At 40.1% G+C, this 18,582-nt stretch overlaps 1 protein-coding gene across 1 annotated transcript in view; it reads left to right on the top strand.

The window, feature by feature from the left end:
• The window catches only part of LOC104572452 (protein kinase C-binding protein NELL1), a gene marked incomplete at its 5' end in the record, with an annotated part of 206,787 nt that extends 189,623 nt beyond the window's left edge, over positions 1-17,164 (top strand). The window contains 5 exons of the mRNA XM_088534207.1: positions 4,421-4,495; positions 11,147-11,340; positions 14,323-14,499; positions 15,176-15,400; positions 16,447-17,164. Coding sequence (XP_088390333.1) covers positions 4,421-4,495; positions 11,147-11,340; positions 14,323-14,499; positions 15,176-15,400; positions 16,447-16,497 — 722 coding nt within the window. The remainder of the gene's footprint in view (positions 1-4,420; positions 4,496-11,146; positions 11,341-14,322; positions 14,500-15,175; positions 15,401-16,446) is intronic.
• Positions 17,165-18,582: the final 1,418 nt, after the last annotated feature.

Raw genomic sequence — 18,582 nt, 5'->3', positions numbered from 1 at the left:
TTATGAGCTATATTCCCTATCTCAACAAATAGTAGTTTTAAGAGTTTCCTGCTGTGTCCCCAACGTGGTAAAACGGACCTCAGCCGGTCCGGTTTATTTAAGCAAAAACTAAATTCCTGCCCGAGAAGGAGCTGCAAAGGCTAATATAAGTGTAATGCAATTAAAATCCTTCTTTGGAAGCAGGCACGGCTGCTCAGGAGGTAGGAAGGTGCTGTTTGGTACTGATTGCCACTTGCTCGTACTCTCCTAAATGAGGTAAAATGAAGTTAATTAAGAGAGGCAAAGTGTGTCAAGGCAAAGATTCCTGAATGACTCTTTCAAGGTCCTCTCCTGGCCTCCATCAGAGATAAGTGATGTCTTTGTCACTTGAGACATTTAAAGCTATACGACCACAAACTGCTTATTAAAAATATCTACAGTCAGGGTTTGCAGAGTGTTTTTTTCTCTCCTTTCTGATTTTTGATGTCTCTGTGGTCTCAATTTTTACCTGATCACAGGAGTTCAAGTAACAGCCATGAGTCACCGTGCAAATGTCCTGAAATTAGACAGTTATCTTTGTTTTTCAAAGTTAGCATTTGTTTAATAGCTAAATACCCTAGAATTTCCTGGTTTGACCAGAGAAAAGCTAGCAGCCTTTAGGGGTGGCCAGTGCATTGTATTGTACACATTTAAAAATAGATGCAGCCTCTTCTTGATAACTATAGGGAAATTTCAAAGCTGGTCTAAGAGTTAATAATAAAGAATGAAATTCAGCATTTATAGAGGTTTATGTAAAACACTTTATCACTTTGTCCACTATGCTTGCATCAGAGAAGATTTATAGCAAGGTAATTCAGCATAAAAGTAGATGTTTGGGAGATTTCTTTGAGAGAGTGAGCCTTTTTTTTTTTTTCTCTTTTTTTTTGGTCCCTGCTCGTCCATAGCAGTTGTCTTTGCTTGGAGGGTTTATTTGAAGCCGTTGAGTGAGCGCTCGGTGGCACGGAGACTCCTTCCCTGCGATCTCTGTCCTGGGAAGGCAGTGCTTGTGCGAGAGCCGAAGGGAAACAGCATGAAAACAACCTGGTTTTGTGGTGAGAAAAGCCCTTGCGGTGGAGCCAAGGGGGTTAACTGACAGGGTGCAATTTTATTTTGGGAAGCCAGAGACTTGCGTGAGGTTTCATGTTAGCACACACCTTTCCTGCTTATTGGTCTCGTGATCTACGAAGGGCTAAAGATAAGACCATATATATATATATTATATATATATATATATATATATTTTTTTTTTTTGCAGAAGAAACATACTGTAGGAGTCTGATGAACAGACACTTTTATTATAAAAGCTCTTCTGTCTCATGGAAACTGCAGATTGCTAGCTATTACATGACATTGAATAGTTTTTCTTTCAGTATTGTCACACGTTGACTTAAATATGATGAAGCCTTAGAAAAGATTGAATTATTTTAATTTCACTTTTTTTTTTCCCCCATTGAGTGAAACACCTTTGTGTTTTATTTTGGAGGTAAATTATCCTATTTATCTTGTCTGTATAAATACCTTTATGAATAATGCAGGAAGCTGGGCTGGTAAAAGTAGAAATTACAGACCTGTCCTTAAAGGACAGGATTAGCATCGTGAAAGAGCTATTGAAAACCAATTGGTGCCTTTATTCTGCCATGCAAAAATTGCCATTTTTGAGCTTCTGCGAGGCCCATTATTACGAAGCTCTATTAACAATTCTGTACTAATGACAGTTAAATGAGTGAGTGAGGGGAAAAGCACACAGCACACTGGAAAAATGATTTCACAAGGGGTGAGAACAGCAATATCACATGATCAGTTAGTCAGGAAGAAAAAGTATTGCACTCATTCAAGGATAGTACAGATCTCTAGCCCAAAGCTAGAGAGAAAAATTAAGGTTATGGGAAAAATTAAGTTAATTTTAAGGGGTGATTAAAACTTGAGGATGGTTTTTGCTCTGAAGTCAGAGGTTTCACTTCACCTTAGCTTATCTTTTTGAGGTGAGTACCAGCGTGTGCACACACTCTCGTGGCACCTAAATGCAGTTCATATATAATTCAAGTTCTATGGCACAACCTCAAGCCTTACGCTGATAAAAAGGCCTCTATCCGAAGGTAAGTTTTAAGTATAAGTGCAAGGACCTAACAATGGAAAAGCAAAAATCCAGAACAGTGAATGGATTCTAATTCCCTGTTGTGGTTGTTAAACATAGCAGCATCTTCCACAGAAATATTCCTTGGAGAAAGGGTTTTCCAAAGCCATCAAACAATGAGATGGAGAAGATCCATTAGATGGACTAAGTATCATTGCAGTATAAGATCTTGCATATATAGAATATATACTTGCATCTAGTTGTGGTATAGAAAGCTACTATTAGCTACTATAATTTTGCATTTTTAAAACCCTAATATTTTCCTAAACCTTTAGATATGTGTTTACATGCTAAAAATAATGCTCAGGTGAACAGAGAAGCCGGGAAAGGGCCACCTGCCCCTTCCTCTCTGTCCCCCATCACCCAAGTAAGGGGTCTTCAAGCCCAAGTGCTCTGGGCATCAATGCTGGGGAAGATGAGCAGGAGCCGTGGGCAGCTGACCTGTGATAGCAAAGTCGTTTGCTTCCCAAATAGGATTAAACTTGTTCCGTGAGCCACAACACGTGAAAAGGTCGTGGTCCTAAGTTCCATTTGGTGTAATGAACTGAAAGTGTCTGAGTCTGCAAGCAGCGCTCGTCAGCGATGGACGGCTAGATTTGTGCAGTGTTTTAATGCACAAATTAGCTCCGGCAAAATATAAAGTACAGGAAAAGGTGGCAGCAGTGACAGATTTTAAAGCGTAAACAATTTGACTTTATTGTTAGATGGAAGCGAATAAAGCTAGAAATAAATAGTGGCTGTAACCCTGTTACATAGATGACTTTGTTCTTGAGGGAGTGTGAGCCCAAAACTGAGAAAAAGTCTTTGGTTTAGGTTTCTCAGCTGTATTTTCACTAGAATAGGTATTGTTACTTAAATGAGGGAAAAATGGAGCTTTTCTGTAGCTTTTAAGATGTAATCAAAGGAGTCGTTGTAAGGAATGCATCATTCAAATGAACTTCAACATACATGAACATGAGTCCATTAGAGCCAATGAAGCCGTATGGGTGCAGGTATTTTATAAATTAAGATGAAAAACCTGCTCTGTGTTTGCTTGATAGCCTTAACTCGATCTCAGCACCAGGATTTAAGCCTGAAAAATTAGAAGCTCGATGCTGGCAGATCTAAACGGTGATAACCCGATTTCACCAATTTTGTGTGTTCAGCGTGCACAAGTTGACTCATATTTTAAACATGATGGTGGTAAAGAAGAGTTCCTGGTGGGTGAAGACACCTGATATTTGTGGTCAATTTGAGATTCATTTTTAATTTATATGGAACTGATAGCAGGGCTGAATACTGTCCAAGATAAAAATATAGCTTGAGCTAAGCAGAGGAATGGAAATGTAATAGCTTCTTAAATTACCGCAAGGCTAACATAATTAATTTGCTAATTTTAATTACAATTCAGCAAAACATGATGGAAAAACGCTCAAAGGGGAGAATCAGCCAGGTGCCAGCCGTGATTAACCAAGGTTACTCGCTATTATAAGGTCTCTATTAACATTGTTAAGGAATTTTTTAAATCTCTTGTATAAAAACAGTGCGTTCATTAATACTCAGCAGGGTGTTCAACCTGCTCTACCTTGGCGCGGCTGCAGATTTACCTCTTTTTTCCAGATAAATTGCCCCAAAACATGGACTGCTTCGACTCTTTGCTACGCACTATTGCGCGTTACTTATTTTGATATTATAAATGGCATGAAAAAGTGAGTTGCAAAGGAAAGATTGATTAATGTTTTGTTAATTCTCTGAACTTACCAAGTGCCAGGTAGCTGCAGCGTGCCACCGGTGAGCACTATAAGCAGAAGTCCTGAAGAAAATAGTCTGTCTTTCTGAGATGCCTTGGGATACACAGTCTGGAAAGCAGAAATATTGCTGAAATTGCCTTGTGAGTTGAGGTGTTGTGCCGTGCTTTGCACCCATCTAACTTCTTCCAAAACGAATAAATAAATGAATAGATAGAACACACACAGAAAACAAAAATTCTGCATGCTTACTTTATGTTTTAAAGGGAATCACAGTGTAAACAAAACTTCTTACAGGTCTCTAGCTACACGATGTAGGATTGTTGTTGTTTATTATGTCAATCGTGTTGGTGTCTGTTTGGAACCGTATGAAAACTATGGTCCATGTATTAAAGGAAGATATTTAAAAAAAGAAAAAAGCTTGGTGTCAAAGGAAATTAATTTCCTGGCTGGCTTGTGTTTTTCTCTGAGGCAGATATTGATGAGTGTGCAGAGGGCATCATTGAGTGTCACAACCATTCACGCTGTGTTAACCTCCCAGGGTGGTACCGCTGCGAGTGCAGAAGCGGTTTCCATGACAATGGCAGCTACTCTCTTGCCGGGGAGTCCTGTGTTGGTAAGCAACGAGCAGCAGAGCGCTCCGTTTTTAATGTGTATATATGTGTTATTACTTCTGCATGGTGGTACAGAGTGACCGTTGAGATCGCATGTCCCCAGCGGTCGCTCGAGGCTCGAACGAGGATGTCCCCAGCCGCGCGGCGCCGCTGCTGGTTCTGGATGCATCCCGGTGTGGAACGGGGCTGCGGAGGGAAGGCCACCATAGACCGAGCGTGACCCTTGCTGGGCTTGGCCATTTATGTGACAAGTCCCTTAAAACCCGCGCTCCTTGGTGCTCCAGGAGCCCTTTGCCGGCCGCCGCAGTGAGTAATAGAATCATAGGGAAGATGGTCCTGGTGGCTCCCCTCTGCTTCACCGTTTCACCCCTTTTCACTTCTTCCCTCGGGCCTGATGAGCAATTTCTATTTCATTGGAGAGGCTGAGAACTGTTCAGGAAGGATCTCACTTCCGCCAAGGTTCACACTGGCTTCTTACGCTTCTGCATCCTTTCTTCAGCATTTCAGTTATTTCATTGCTACTCAGTTTTGTGAATTTTCTCTAAAAAACATCTTTTCCTCCTCTGCCTCTTTTGCAACAATCTTTTTTTTTTTTTTTTTTTTTTTTTTTTTAACTTGTGCGTTCTATTTCTCATGCTCAGAAGTAAGAAAGGGCTGTTTCTAAGAGTGTACCATTAAAATAAAAATGAAGATTTGTAATAGCAAATGTGTAAGTCCAGTTATACCTTGTAACGTGCGTTTTCATCCTTTACAAATCACAGGGTCTTTAGAACAAGACAATATTGTGATTTAAAAATGCAGAAGAAAGAACTGTTTCCAAAGCTGTGACTTGTTGAATAAAATAGCCTGTGAAGCCACATATTCTTGAAGGGATTCTCAGGTATTTGGTATTCTGCTCTAGAGTATCTAGCTACTGCAACAGGAGCGATGGACAAAGCAATACTGAAAATTCTCGTTCTGTCACAAGTCCAAGCAACACGAAAGAGCCCCCCAAGCATAGCTGGCCTTGCGCTATTCTGCTCTTGAAACGATTCTGCTATTCTGTGCCAAGAAGAAAATTACAAACCGTGATTTTTCTTTCAAAAAGTAGCTTTTACGAAGAAAGTTAAGGTCAAGAAACAATTAGAATGACAGCTAAATATTGCCCCCCGTTCTCGGTAAAATTTTGTTGCTTGAGCACATATTTACATCACTTTACAGAGTGTATTTGCAAGGTGGAGTATGTAGAGCCAGGGCAAGAGTCATTCACTGTGTGTCTGATTAAAGAAGATTTATCTGCTTAGCAACAGTGTTTTGTCCTGATGTCTTTTAGAGACTGAGTGCAGGAGCCCTAGTGTACACCTGCAGTGGATTTGGTGCTTCAGCGTGCTGTGAAAGCGCCTTTCCTTCCTCTCTAAAGGACAAATCTTAGAGAACAATGAGCAGCCGAAGAAAATAAGTAAAAAGAGCTTAAATAAAACTAAAAATGGTGAGTTAGCGAGAGGGCATAGACAGCTCTGGCAAACGATGTAAAGCCCAGGCAGCAGTTAGTGCTGTGGGATGCATTTGTGTATCTGCTGGCCAAGTGCCCTCACCCTCGGATTATACATAGGTGGCAATGCAGCCGAGTCATTGCTTGCAGTGTCTCAGCTTCATAAGATGGTGGCGGCGCGCAGGCTCAAATCAGAGAATTTAATTTGATTTCCAGTGTTTTTTTGATGCACTGGCCTTTTACAATGTGTTATTAAAGATGCTGCTTACAGGCAAAAGGCAATGGCTGTACAAAGTTACTCCTAAAGTTTGCATGACAATTGCAATACGTAGGCTATAGTTTCCAGGATTCTTTTTTTTTTTTTTTTTTTTTTAATAATAATTTTGCTGCACCTTAGGATAACAAATAAAAATCCTTTCAAGAGGCCAATGACTTGTCATTTGATATATCTACCAATATTATTGCTATCCAGGGGTATTCTATGAAAGCATATGGCATATATTGGCACTAGGAATGCACTAGGAATCTGTTGCCAAATGCTGCCACCTGGAAAAAAACACTGAATTTGGGGGGTTTTCATGATCTTAGGATCATAAAAGCTGACCCCCAGAAAATGTTGTGTTCTGAGAAGTAAATAATGTTTCATAAAGTTCACTCATATATACAGAAAACAAACAAAAAAAAAACAGTAAAATGAATGAAATTATACATTTTAATTTTTGTTGCTCTGTTTTTAAGTGGAGTTTTTGCATGCAGTCGGTCAAACTCCTGGAGCAGAAATTCCCAATTCCATTTTCTTCCCATGCTGTTTCATTTTCATCATCTCCATAGCAATTCTCAAGTAAAACAATTGAGAGAGCAGCCGCTGTCCTTTGTTGGTTGATTTATTTATTTCTTTATTTTTTCTATTGAGAACCAACTTAAAATCTGCAGGGAAACTTAACACGGATGTGCTTTTTCATAAAGCCATAGGAAAGTTGCCTAGCTGGATTTTGCTGCAGCGCAGAGTAGCTGCTTGAGAAAAGGGAACTGAGAGAGAAGGTGAGAAAAATAAAACCCTCTATGTGAGTTTGCCAGTCTCCTACAGAAGTTGGGTGCAACAGTGCTTCAGGGTCAGGTTTGAATGCGTTTAAAATTGCTTCGTGAAAATTTAATATATTTTATGGCATGCTGCAGTCTTCTATCCGTGTTCAAAACCATCTGAGTAGGAGTTTTGCTCTCTGATTATTTTGCCCCCTTTCCCTGCCGAATAGAAGGCTGGACCTATCCCTTGAAAATCTTTCCATAGGCCTGAGAGTTGTGTTTCTAGCATTATTGAGCAGTGTGTAGTCAGAAAGGTTTCTGTATGGAAGAGTACCTGACACCAACCCAAGAACCTGCTGTGTTACAACTTCCTTCTGTTCTGCTCGAAGAAATTCCTGAAGCTCAAAATAGCAGGGTCTGTATCTGTAGGTTTTGTCCTACAAAATAAAAATAATCTTCTTGCTTTCCATTAGCAAATTCTGATTCGTGTTTTGAGAACAAGTTGTATTTCATGTCTTAAAAGTAATTGTGCTTAGTCGTTTCTGTATTTCTAGAAAGCAGTAGTATATTCTGTATTATGTATCTAATTGACTGTACGATGTTCTTTAAGAGACCATAATGTCTATATACAAGTGGTATCATAAAATATTTTCTAGCTAAAAAAAGAAATCTATTCAGTGATTTCTTTTCAGTGACGAGTCCAAACCACTTTCTTTGAATTAGAAAGAAGACACACACATTTTTCAGTGACAAGTTGCCTGTGAAAAATGATTTGTCAAAGCAATGTTTAGTTAGCTTAAACATACATTGGTTTGGGAGCCCAGCATACATTTCTCACATACCGTGAAACTGTAATGGTTTAATGTCCCATAACAGCTAAAATGAGCACATTAGTAGAGTTCTTTCTTCTGCAGCAGCTTATCATGATATTACAGAGCACCGCACTGCATGACTTGCACCTGCTTATTAAGGTGCTGTAGGAAAGTCATGCCATTAAAAGCTGAATAGCTGGAAAACAAAGAAATGAAGTAGCTAGGGATCGGAGTAAGATTTCAGTGTGTCCAAGTTAATGAACTTGTGTTGAGATGTAGAGTCATGCTTGTCTTCTACCCCATTCAAGCACCATGGCCATGGGACCTCTAGCAGCATTTGAGGCAAATTACCTTTCATTAGAGCCAAAAAGGCTAGAAAAGGAAATTGTATCGCAGGGAATTATTCTGTTCCATATTGATTCTGATTTTTAATCTGTCCATGCTACCAACTTAACTTCAGATACTTGTAGAGCATGTTAATAAATGGGTCTAGCTTATTCCCATCCATAAAGTGTAACTAGTTGCATTGCACTTAAAGTATATACGATCAGGTTCTTGTTGCTGTATATTTATTTGCAGAAGCAAAGATGGAAAGTATTTAAAGAGTGAGTTTTATGATAGTCCTGTGTACTGTTTAGTCTTACCCATCACTAAATGTTTCTGTTTAGGCCAACCTCTTTTGAGAGGAATTGTGGAAAAGCAAACAAAACCTTCTGGGAGTGCAAAGAATTGGAATTGAGCCAAGGATTTGAATAGTATAAAGTATTTGAATAGTATAAAAATAATCAATATATGAGAGTCTTACTGTGCTATGTTTGTATTCATTAGAAGATTGTTTTTGGACATGTTCAGACATTTTAAGCTAGAGTAACTTTTCAACAGTTAAGTGGGCACATTGATTCCTGTTGTTAAGAGAAATTTCACAGTAAATAAGAGTATTTTATTCCATGTTGAGCTTAGCAATCTACATGCTGGTCATATGTCTACATGAGCAATTCCATTTGGATCTCCCTTTAAATGAAGTCATTTGTTAAGCTAACTGGGGCTAACAAAAAGGAGGCATTTGTCAGGGTGGTGGTGGAGGTTGTTCTGGTTTTTTTTTCTTTCTTTCTTTCTTTCTTCTCCCCTTTAAAACTTTTTTAAAATCTAGTTTGAATTTTAAAGAGTGAAAGGACAAAAATCACGTTAAACATAAAACATCTTTTTTTTCCCCCAAGTTCCTGGGGACATTGGCTGCTTTTCCTGACTGCCAGAACTGCAATCAGTGACAAGAAAAAACTGCCGAAGGGATGTTCTAGGAAAATTAGCTCTATTAAAAGTTTGGCTGGAAATAAGTGCAATGTCCAGGCCTTTTGTATTTGATTAATGGTGAAAGCATTTAAATAATAAATGCCGTAAAAGAGAAAGAAACCATCATTTGCATAAAGAAAGGGAAAAATTGAGGAAAGGGAGTAGGAATTAGGAATTTGTGCTCATGCTCTGTTACTTGGCTTCTGCTTTTTGGGCTCCTTTGTCATTAATGTCCCATTTAGCATTGTGGGTGGCTCCTAAGAGAGGCATCCTATTCATATGTGCTAAATCAACTCGAGGGATAGCAGTGCACAAGGAGGATGCTCTCCTGTTGTGGATATATGGAGTAGATTAGGTTGGCTTTGTCAGTGTGAACAGGTCTGCACTACCGAGAATATGAATAATGTTAGTTTTTATAATTGCTAACATCTGGCTTTCCATAAATCTGTTAAATTACATGGAAGCCAAATTAGATTTCTGTGTCGTAAGTAAAGCAATTACATGGAACTCTGTAGGCAATATGGCTTTATATTCATCTGTAAAATCCTTTTATTTTTGGACCATGAAGGATGCTCTTCTAATTGGCTCTCTGATTCTACTGCATATTATGTATGTGCTCTTCAAGGAGCCCTTAATATTGTGGGGAAGAGAATATTGACCATGCTTGGTGAAATCTCCAAGCACAAAGTGAACGCTGCCTTCATGTGTGTGTTTTCAACATAAAATACCTGTTAAGGCTTATCGAAATGAAAATTGTGTCTTACAGTAGCTATTTGCGTATAAATCAATTTGTAGCAGATCATTCACATCTCCCTTCATGTCAGTCTTCGTGGTTTTTCTGTGATACTCTTGGCACTCGTTGAACAGCGGACTACAAGTTTTAATTTTTCTTGGTGCAGACACTGGCAGCAGACCTTATAAACAGCTCTAAAGTATGGATTTGAGCAGTCTCAAATCTGGATTTGAGGGATCCAAATCTGGATCTGGAGGGATCCAGACTTCTTTGGCAAGGCAGCAAAATTCCCCCGGGTGGGGGGAAGGCTGAGGGACGAATAGTTGAGTTGTGCTCTCGAGCCATTGGGAACCTCCTTGGCTAAGGAGGACTAATTTATAGATTCTTCATTTCAACTTATAATTTTAAATTGAATGACGTCAAGGGGACATAAGCAATTTTCCTTACCTGAGAGCATTTTTAAGATCTTTTTAAGTTCTGGCTTTTTGATGGCTAGCGAGCCTAGGGCACTTGCCCAAGAAGTAGGGCAGCTGGTCGCACCTAAATTAGTGGAGATAATTTTTATTTTCAAACTCTAATCAAGTTTTAGATTTGTTCTTTGGAAGAGGAACTAAAAGTCCTTTTAGGTAACATTAAGTAGTTGTATATTTCACTGTAGCGGTGAAGACATTTTAAATGGTATGCATGATGATTCCTTCTTCTAAATTCATATAATAGTATTCCGAAGTTTTCATGATAGAAACCAGCAGGTGCTTCTAAAGGATTCCCTTCTCCATCCTTCGTCCCACTCTTGCTTACAGTTTTCGTTGTTCACGTATAGCAGAACAAAAAAAGACCCACAAATTTGCTGATGTTCTACTTGGGCGTCCTGGCAGATGTTTTTTCCCTGGATTGGTATTGTCAAAATCTCTAGCTAAGTATTTTTACCTGGTATCTTTATCCAGAATTTTTGCCTTTATCTTTACCTGGACATCCTTCCAGGTCTTTCATTAAGAACAGTCAAAAGTTCTTTTGTCGAAGAAATTCCTCTTCTCTGTAGTGTGCTTAAAATCCTCATGGCTTCTGCTGCAAGGCAAAGAATGCTGTATCAACCTCCTAGATAAATTCAATTACTAAAACTCTCTGTTATGCAGCTCTTCTTTTTTGTTACTTTTTTTCTTTGTTTCATTGCAAAACCATCCTTTTCTTGCTTCGCTTTGCCCAAAACTGGTGATACCAGAAAGAAGGCGTCCTCCTCCCAAGACAGATGAGTGATAATTGTAAGAGTGAAAACTGGTCCCAAGGAAAACAACGTCCCAAACGTTATCAACTGGCTGTTTTGCAGATATCGATGAGTGTGCCTTAAAGACCCACACGTGCTGGAACGACTCTGCCTGCGTGAACCTGGCAGGGGGCTTCGATTGCCTCTGCCCATCTGGCCCATCCTGCACAGGCGACTGTCCCCACGAAGGCGGCCTGAAGCGCAATGGGCAGGTGTGGACGCTGAGGGACGACAGATGCTCCGTTTGCTCCTGCAAGGTGAGGGTCTTCAAAGCCTTCGAAACCACCAGGGCAGGGGTGGTTGGGCTCTGCTGTAGAACCTAGGTATTTGCTGGGACTTTTTGTTTGTTTGTTTGTTTTGCCCTGTGCACAATAACAAACAGAGCTGGAAGCAGCAAACCCTGTAAGGCTTTGACTACAACCCTCAGCGGCCAGAGCCACCAGCTTGGCTGCACCAGCGGTCATAGTGGTGGTAAAACTGTCCATGGTCGTCACAGCAACACCACTAGCCATGGCATCAGTAAAACTGTGGCCCATGGAAAAGCCAGGACATAGAGAGAGAGAGGTTGAATTATCCATCTTCATATCTTCAAGCTTGAGAAGAGGGGAAGGGCTGCTTGGAAGTAACAAGCAGCTGAAAGCTTCCCCGTTTCTGCACTGCTGTAGTGTAGCAAAAGAAAAATCAAGGCTATGGGATGAATGGTTTCCACAAAGTGCACTGCTGTTTTAGGCTCCAGTGGGGATATATTCTTGTTAGCTGCTGTATTTTTCACTACAAGTAGCCTCAAGCTCCCCAAAACTCCTCCCTGCAGAAACTGAATCATGCAACTCTGCTGAATACTTATCAAGCTTTTATTGTAATCTTGGGGAACTGGCTGGCTTCAAAAAAGATTTCTAGTCAATAGAATAAAGAGTTTAATATATGTGAAGACATCTGGTCTGCCTTTGTAGAATGTATTGTATTAGTATTCCCCTTTTAGATTGCTTGTAAATTGTTTCATTTGCCATTTCTCACTGCACTTATGTCTTATGTTGAATGCACTTATTAGTAAATGAAAATGCACAAAATGATTAACTAGCACACAGATATTTTAAAATAAGCCTGGCACTGTTTGTTGCTGTGACTCTTCCTTTTTATCTTCCTCGCTTTCCGCTTTCTGTTGTTTTTACCCTTTGTGAATAGAAATTTGCATTTTCTTTCATCCCAGCATCTCCCTTGTTTCAGGAGCCAAATTCTTGTCTGTCAAACAGGAAAAACGGGGAGAGTGCCTCTCCATCATATCCTGACTGGGACATGAAGTACTCATTCAGTGATTTTTGGTTTTGTCTTTTTGTTTTGTTTTTAAATCTGCTCTTGAAACGTTATTTCCTAAATTGTGAGAACTTCCAGTCCCCCAGGCCACTGTGAGCGCTGTCCCTGCCTGACTCTTCTGCAACCTGCTTGGTTTATACTGAGCAAAAGGACAGGGGATCAGCATATCCTCCCTCCTGCTGCTTATTCCAGCACGGGAACCATCTTGCATCCCTTGCTCCCATAGGAGACAAGTCAGCACTGCAGATTTAAAATGCTGGGTTTTCTTGGCTCGTCTTTTCCTGCAGTTTTTCGAGGAGAGGTCAGGTGGATGCAGTCTGGGCAGCAGATGGGCCATGTGGAGCCCCTTTCAAAAAAGTTTTTGCTTGAAATCTGGGGCAAGGGAAATAGAGCTGAAGGCTCAAGTTTTTTGGGTAAGATTATTTGTGGGGCAGGACGCGAGAAGTTACAGGACTGAAGCACCAGGGATGATCCCGGTGTTTTGTCAGCCACAGGCTCTTCAGACCATCCTCGTTCGTCTGAACAAGGACAATGTTTACCAAAACATAAATTCCCTAAACTTAATTAGTCGACTGTATAATTGGTATATAAACGTAATAGGACCTTAATTGTGCCTCTGCGTGTCAGGTTTTCCTTTGCTGAGTAAAATTGTGCTCATGCCATTAATGCTTGCAAGGAGCGTGGCAGCGATTCAGCGGGGACACTGGGGAGGGACAAGGACTGGTGAGATGATGTATAGGATTATTCCATCAAAAGAAGATAAGTTGTTTTCTGTACACTTCCCCATTTTCATGATAGAGAAGAGCTTAAAAAATGCAATGCTATTATAGAGCTGCAAAAACACAAGGTAAATGCTGTAGCTTGAGAGACTTTGTGTCGTTGCACTATGGGGATAAACGTGATTTTTGGAAGGCATGGAACTAAGGAGGGGGTAGATAAAGCACAGATGATTAAAGAATAAAGAGAGTAGATCCATTGCTACTATTGAATAAAGAATATAACAGCATTGCCAAAATGTCTCTGGCAGAAAAGAAATCTGGCAAAAAAAATAGAATGTCAAAACTCCAAATAATCACCTCACCGTTAACCGTGCTTTCATTTTTTCAGTCTACATGTGGCATATTGGTATTTTGGCTCCCTTACAAGAAGCATATAACTTCAAACATGGTAGTCCCTCCAGCTTTCCTAGCTGGAATTAGAATAAATTTGTTTTTCTCTGATGCAAAGGGAATATGGCCTTTTCTTTTTATATGCAAAAGTAATTCTTCTGTTTATCTCAAACAATTCTGTTTAATGCTCTTTACCAAAACATGCCATCCAATATTCTAAGTAAATATTTAGCAAAAGCAGGAGAAAATCATATTTTGGAGAGCCTGTGAAATATAGAAAGCCTTCTTTAAACGTGGGCAGGAATATAGTGGTGATGACAGTTTGGAGTCTGTATAGTTTTAAGTGAATATACAACAGGTCCAAGTCTAGAACAGAACCAGCGGTAAACTCAGGTTAAAGAATGATTAATATCACGGGGTGTTTTTTGCTCCTTCCATGCTTCTATGATGTTAAAGGCACCATCTTCATAATTTTACCTTATTTATATATTCAAGTTATTTCCTTCATAATGATACTACTATTTAAAATAGTCCTAAACGATTGTAATGCTAATGGATCAGAGGAAGGGAAGAACACTCAGCAAGTTTGTTCATGCAAGAGGGTACTATTAGGGCTTAATTTTGGAATTAAGTTTAGGATTTAAGTTGAGGAGTTTCCTTAGGAATTAAGTTCCTAAGCGTAGTGTTTCCTGAGATGAAGATGTGCCAAAGATGAATCTACCACGCAAAGACCATCTGGATGATACCTCTGTGGTGGCCTTTCCTGGAGTGCTCTTTGGCGGCCTGGGACTGATGGCAGGACAACCTTGCTCTCCGCAGGATGGGAGGATTTTCTGCCGGAGAACGGCCTGCGACTGCGAGAACCCCAGCGCCGACCTCTTCTGCTGCCCCGAGTGCGACACCAGGGTCACCAGCCAGTGCCTCGACCAGAGCGGGCACAAGCTCTACCACAGCGGGGACAACTGGACCTACAGCTGCCAGCAGTGCCGCTGCCTGGTATGGTAACACGTTTTGGAGGGGGAAAACAAACGTGCTGCCTTTTTTTTTTTTTTTCTTTCAATCCCCCTAATGCTGGAAAAAGTTGTGCAGTGTCACGTGGTGGGAAAAAAATTATCTTATCAAAAAGATTAAGGAATACTGAAATTGCTAGACAAGCGTGCAAAATAAAAAGCACAAAATAAAGACAATTTCTTAGATGCCGAAGGCACACATTAGACACTGTAGAAGCTCTAATTCTTGCACAGGTACACTTAATGCAGCAATAAACCTCATTAATTATTTCCCTTTATAGCTGTCTGTATAACATTGTGCTTATAAATGACATTAATCCCAAGACCATGACAGTATCAAACAGTATTTACAGTGTGTTTTACAAGTTAGTATTTCTTTGGCTAATTTTGTGACTAAGTGGACAGATAGACTAAAAGGCAGCAATGCACTACAACAATGCTATGTCTGCAGTTTTGAATCACAGTGCTCGCACAGTTGTTCCTGCTAAGCACTTGACCAAAACAGATTCAGTTTATGGCCCTGTTTTAGGGCATTGAATCCGCTTCAGTTTTGGTTAAATTAAACGTTTCTCTTAAACAAGATGTGATGTTTCTTGCGGGCTAATAAATGGCGAAAAAAGAGAATAAAACTAAGTCAAGGAGCTTTATGTCAATTTTTATAGGAAGGAGAGGTGGATTGCTGGCCTCTTCTGTGCCCGAATCTGAACTGCGAGTACACAGCAGTCTCGGAAGGGGAGTGCTGCCCCCACTGCGTGAGTGACCCCTGCCAGGCCGATAACATCACGTACGACATCAGCAAAACCTGCCTGGATGGCTACGGGGTCCCCAGACTCAGTGGCTCCGTATGGACCATGGCCGGATCTCCTTGTACAACCTGCAAGTGCAAGGTACGGAGGGCATGGTGCGAATGGGAACGCGTGAATTCTGAGGAATACCTCAAAATGGAGCTGCTTTCTGGCCTTGGGAGCTCCTGTCAAAAAAACAGATAAAGTATCCCTTTTACTGATGTTAAGTCTGCCAGAATAAGGTTCTCTGAAAGTTAAATTGCAAATTCTGTGTTTTGTATCACTCTCAGGAAAACCTGCTCTTCTCTTGCTATTTGACAAAAAGTACCAGACAGGATTATGAACATGTTGTTTTGCATTATATAACATCTTCCACAACCCTTCTGCTCACAGTGCGAAATGGAGCTGTTGCTCCAGGGCTTTAATTTTTTGAAGTTAGCTTTGCAGTCATTCTTCAGAGTTCTTTCTTATTCCGTTGCATTGGATTAAAAAACAGAAGAAGGAAAACAGGCATGGTTGGGGGTTTTAGTGGTTATCATAGTTTCAGTGCATGAAAAAGTTTTGTAAATGGCTCGATGTAGCAGAAATAAATCTTAATGATAGAGTTAACTCCAAAACCATCTGGCGTTTTCCACCATGCATTTTGCTGTGAATTGAGGATCCAAGCTGTGGTCTTATTCCAGACAAACTGACAGCGTCTCTGTGTGTCAGATTTGAGCAAAATTCTCTTTTATTCTTCTCTGGCATGGGAGGAAACAAATCCCATCCCCCTTGTCATGGATATTGTGTTAGGTTTTATCATGGGGGATGGACTGCTGAGGCTTCCCCGCCTGAATATCTGTTTCCCATGTGGTTGAGGTTAGTTACAGGTCTTGGTGAATGGGACTTCTCCCTGCTATAGAGAGATGCAGAGCAGGAAAGGTCAGGGCTATTGAAGACGGCTGTTTAATGGCACCTTCTCAAAAGCCACTACAGCTGAGACCTGTGGGAACATCTGATGGCCTCCTAGGTGGGGATCATGGCTCAGGTGGGCGCTTGGAGTGTGGAGGAGATGCAGCAGAACGATACGGTCTGTACGAGCGGCCCGGCTGCTCGGTGTGCCTGGCAGGATGAATGACACCTGCTTGTGTGTCTGTCTGTCTCTGCAGAACGGGAATGTCTGCTGCTCGGTGGATGTGGAGTGTCTCCACAATAACTGAAGCGGTGAGAGTGGACTGTTGTGGGTGAGGAACACTGCCGGAGTTGCCATCTGAATCGAAGACGTATGAGTTGATGTTTTGTACAACAGACAATTACCAAAGTCTCCGCATGAGGAAGATGTTTGGGAGTTGCCTTTGGGACCTATCACGATGCTCATCCTTGCTAGCCTTGTCTGGGTGACTTACAGCGCATACGAGTCAATGGTTGTTAAAAGTTTTCAGTGGTGTAAATGACACACTTTTGCTGTCGAGACATTTGCAAATATGTTTAAATTATCTCATGAGTAAACTAATGCTGTATTTTTGTTTTAAGTTGTGTATTGACAACATGAGAGGTCAGCTTTTCTTACTTTGCATCAAGATTTTACAGGTGAGACATCCTGTTGTGATTTTGTCCCCATGATATCACATACTTAGTTGCAAGGTCCCTGTCAGTTGTATTTATGAAAATATGTATGTATGTACAGTCAAATTGCATAGTACTTATATTGCACAGCTGTCTGGCATTTTAAAACATTCAAAGATATATTTGATTGGATAGAGTGGAAGTGACCAAACTAAGTCCGTCTTAAAAATTTATAAAAGAATGCCATGAGCTTAATGAAATGGCAGAAAAGCACTTTCTTTTCCAAACATGTGGAGCAGCACCAAGACTCCAGTAATGAGAGGGGAGGGGGAAAAAAAAAAACAAAAAAAAAACACAACAACCCATTCCACCACTGTTCAGGAAAGAGTTGCTAGCTCTTCTCGGTAGTCTGTTTTGCAAGAGAAACTGCGAATGTTGGAAAGGAATATAATTCCTCTGGGATGTGGAGTGATAAAACAGAGAACCTTAAAATGATATAGCTTCAATATGGTAGGCAGGATTTTGCTTTTAATTATAGTGACATTGAGTTCAAGATTTTCTTTTTGCACTTATGTAAAGTAGTTCTCAACACCGGATGACTTTCCTTACTCAAGTAACATGTAAGAATCAGATTTTCTCTTTTTTATGTTTTGTCACATTTACGATTCAGTTTTAAACTTAGCCATTCACACAGTGTTGCTTAATACCTAAGTTTAGACAAAAATATCGATTAAAACTCCTAGCCTTTATCAAGGTGAGATTTTTGGATTCCTTTCAACGTATATCTGGTTCATTTTTTGATGAGGCTAGAGAGTTTGTAGCATTAGAGTAAGAAGATATTTCTACAGTGATGGCATCTACAGCTTAAGTGTCACCTTTTTAACATGGTGTTGTGTTTCGTTCTACTCATTAGTGTCCTGTTCTTTGCTTTTAGTTCACTTACTTACACACACCGAGTCTCTGGAAAAGAGTACAGAAATAAGTATAGTGATGCCAGTGAAAAGTATATGTTTGTAACTCCATAGTTTCATGCAGGAAGTGTGAGCCTGATCAACAAGAATGAAGTTTGGCTATACAGTGAAAAGCAAAGAGTGTTCTTTTAAGTAAAGTACTGTCATGTTTCTCATAAGGGGGAAAACAATATAAAAAACACTTGCAACGGTTCAGATGATTTTATTGCTGTTTTTATTTATTTATTTATTTGTTTATTTAACATGTTTCGTTTTACCTTACAAGTTGTGTGGTAAAGTTAACTTTATTTTCTTAATATGCCCTGTCATTTTCTGCTCCTCATGTACTGACTCTATTTGTGTTGCCCTAATGATTGTATAATAGGGGAAGCAGTTGTGTTTTATATGATACTCAAAGGATGTTTGTAAATCATAACGTCAGTTCATTTTGTATATCACATTGTAAAACCCAATGGTAATTCAGTTGGATGAGATATCCAATGGGCTGAGGTATAAAGGGGAAGAATTTAAAACTTGTGGGCATCTAAATAAACTCCTATGTACAGGTTGCTTCCTTTAGTTTTATTAACAGGATCTAATACACTAATCACTGTGCTAAATCCCAAACTTCTGTTTTCCCTTTCCAGACTTTCAAGGTTGCTAACAGGAGAGAGAGCTTTTGCCCGCAGCGCTAGTATCCAAGTTGTACGAAATGCTTCATTCGTGTGTACATGGATAAAACCAGATATACGAGGCTGTCACGCACACCATTCCTGCAGGTCTGTAAAT

Source organism: Tinamus guttatus, unplaced genomic scaffold, assembly GCF_059628265.1.
Source record: "Tinamus guttatus ecotype Peru unplaced genomic scaffold, ASM5962826v1 Tinamus_guttatus_pri_ptg000546l, whole genome shotgun sequence".
NCBI classification, from domain to species: Eukaryota; Metazoa; Chordata; class Aves; order Tinamiformes; family Tinamidae; genus Tinamus; species Tinamus guttatus.
This window is presented reverse-complemented; position numbering and strand designations above follow the sequence as displayed.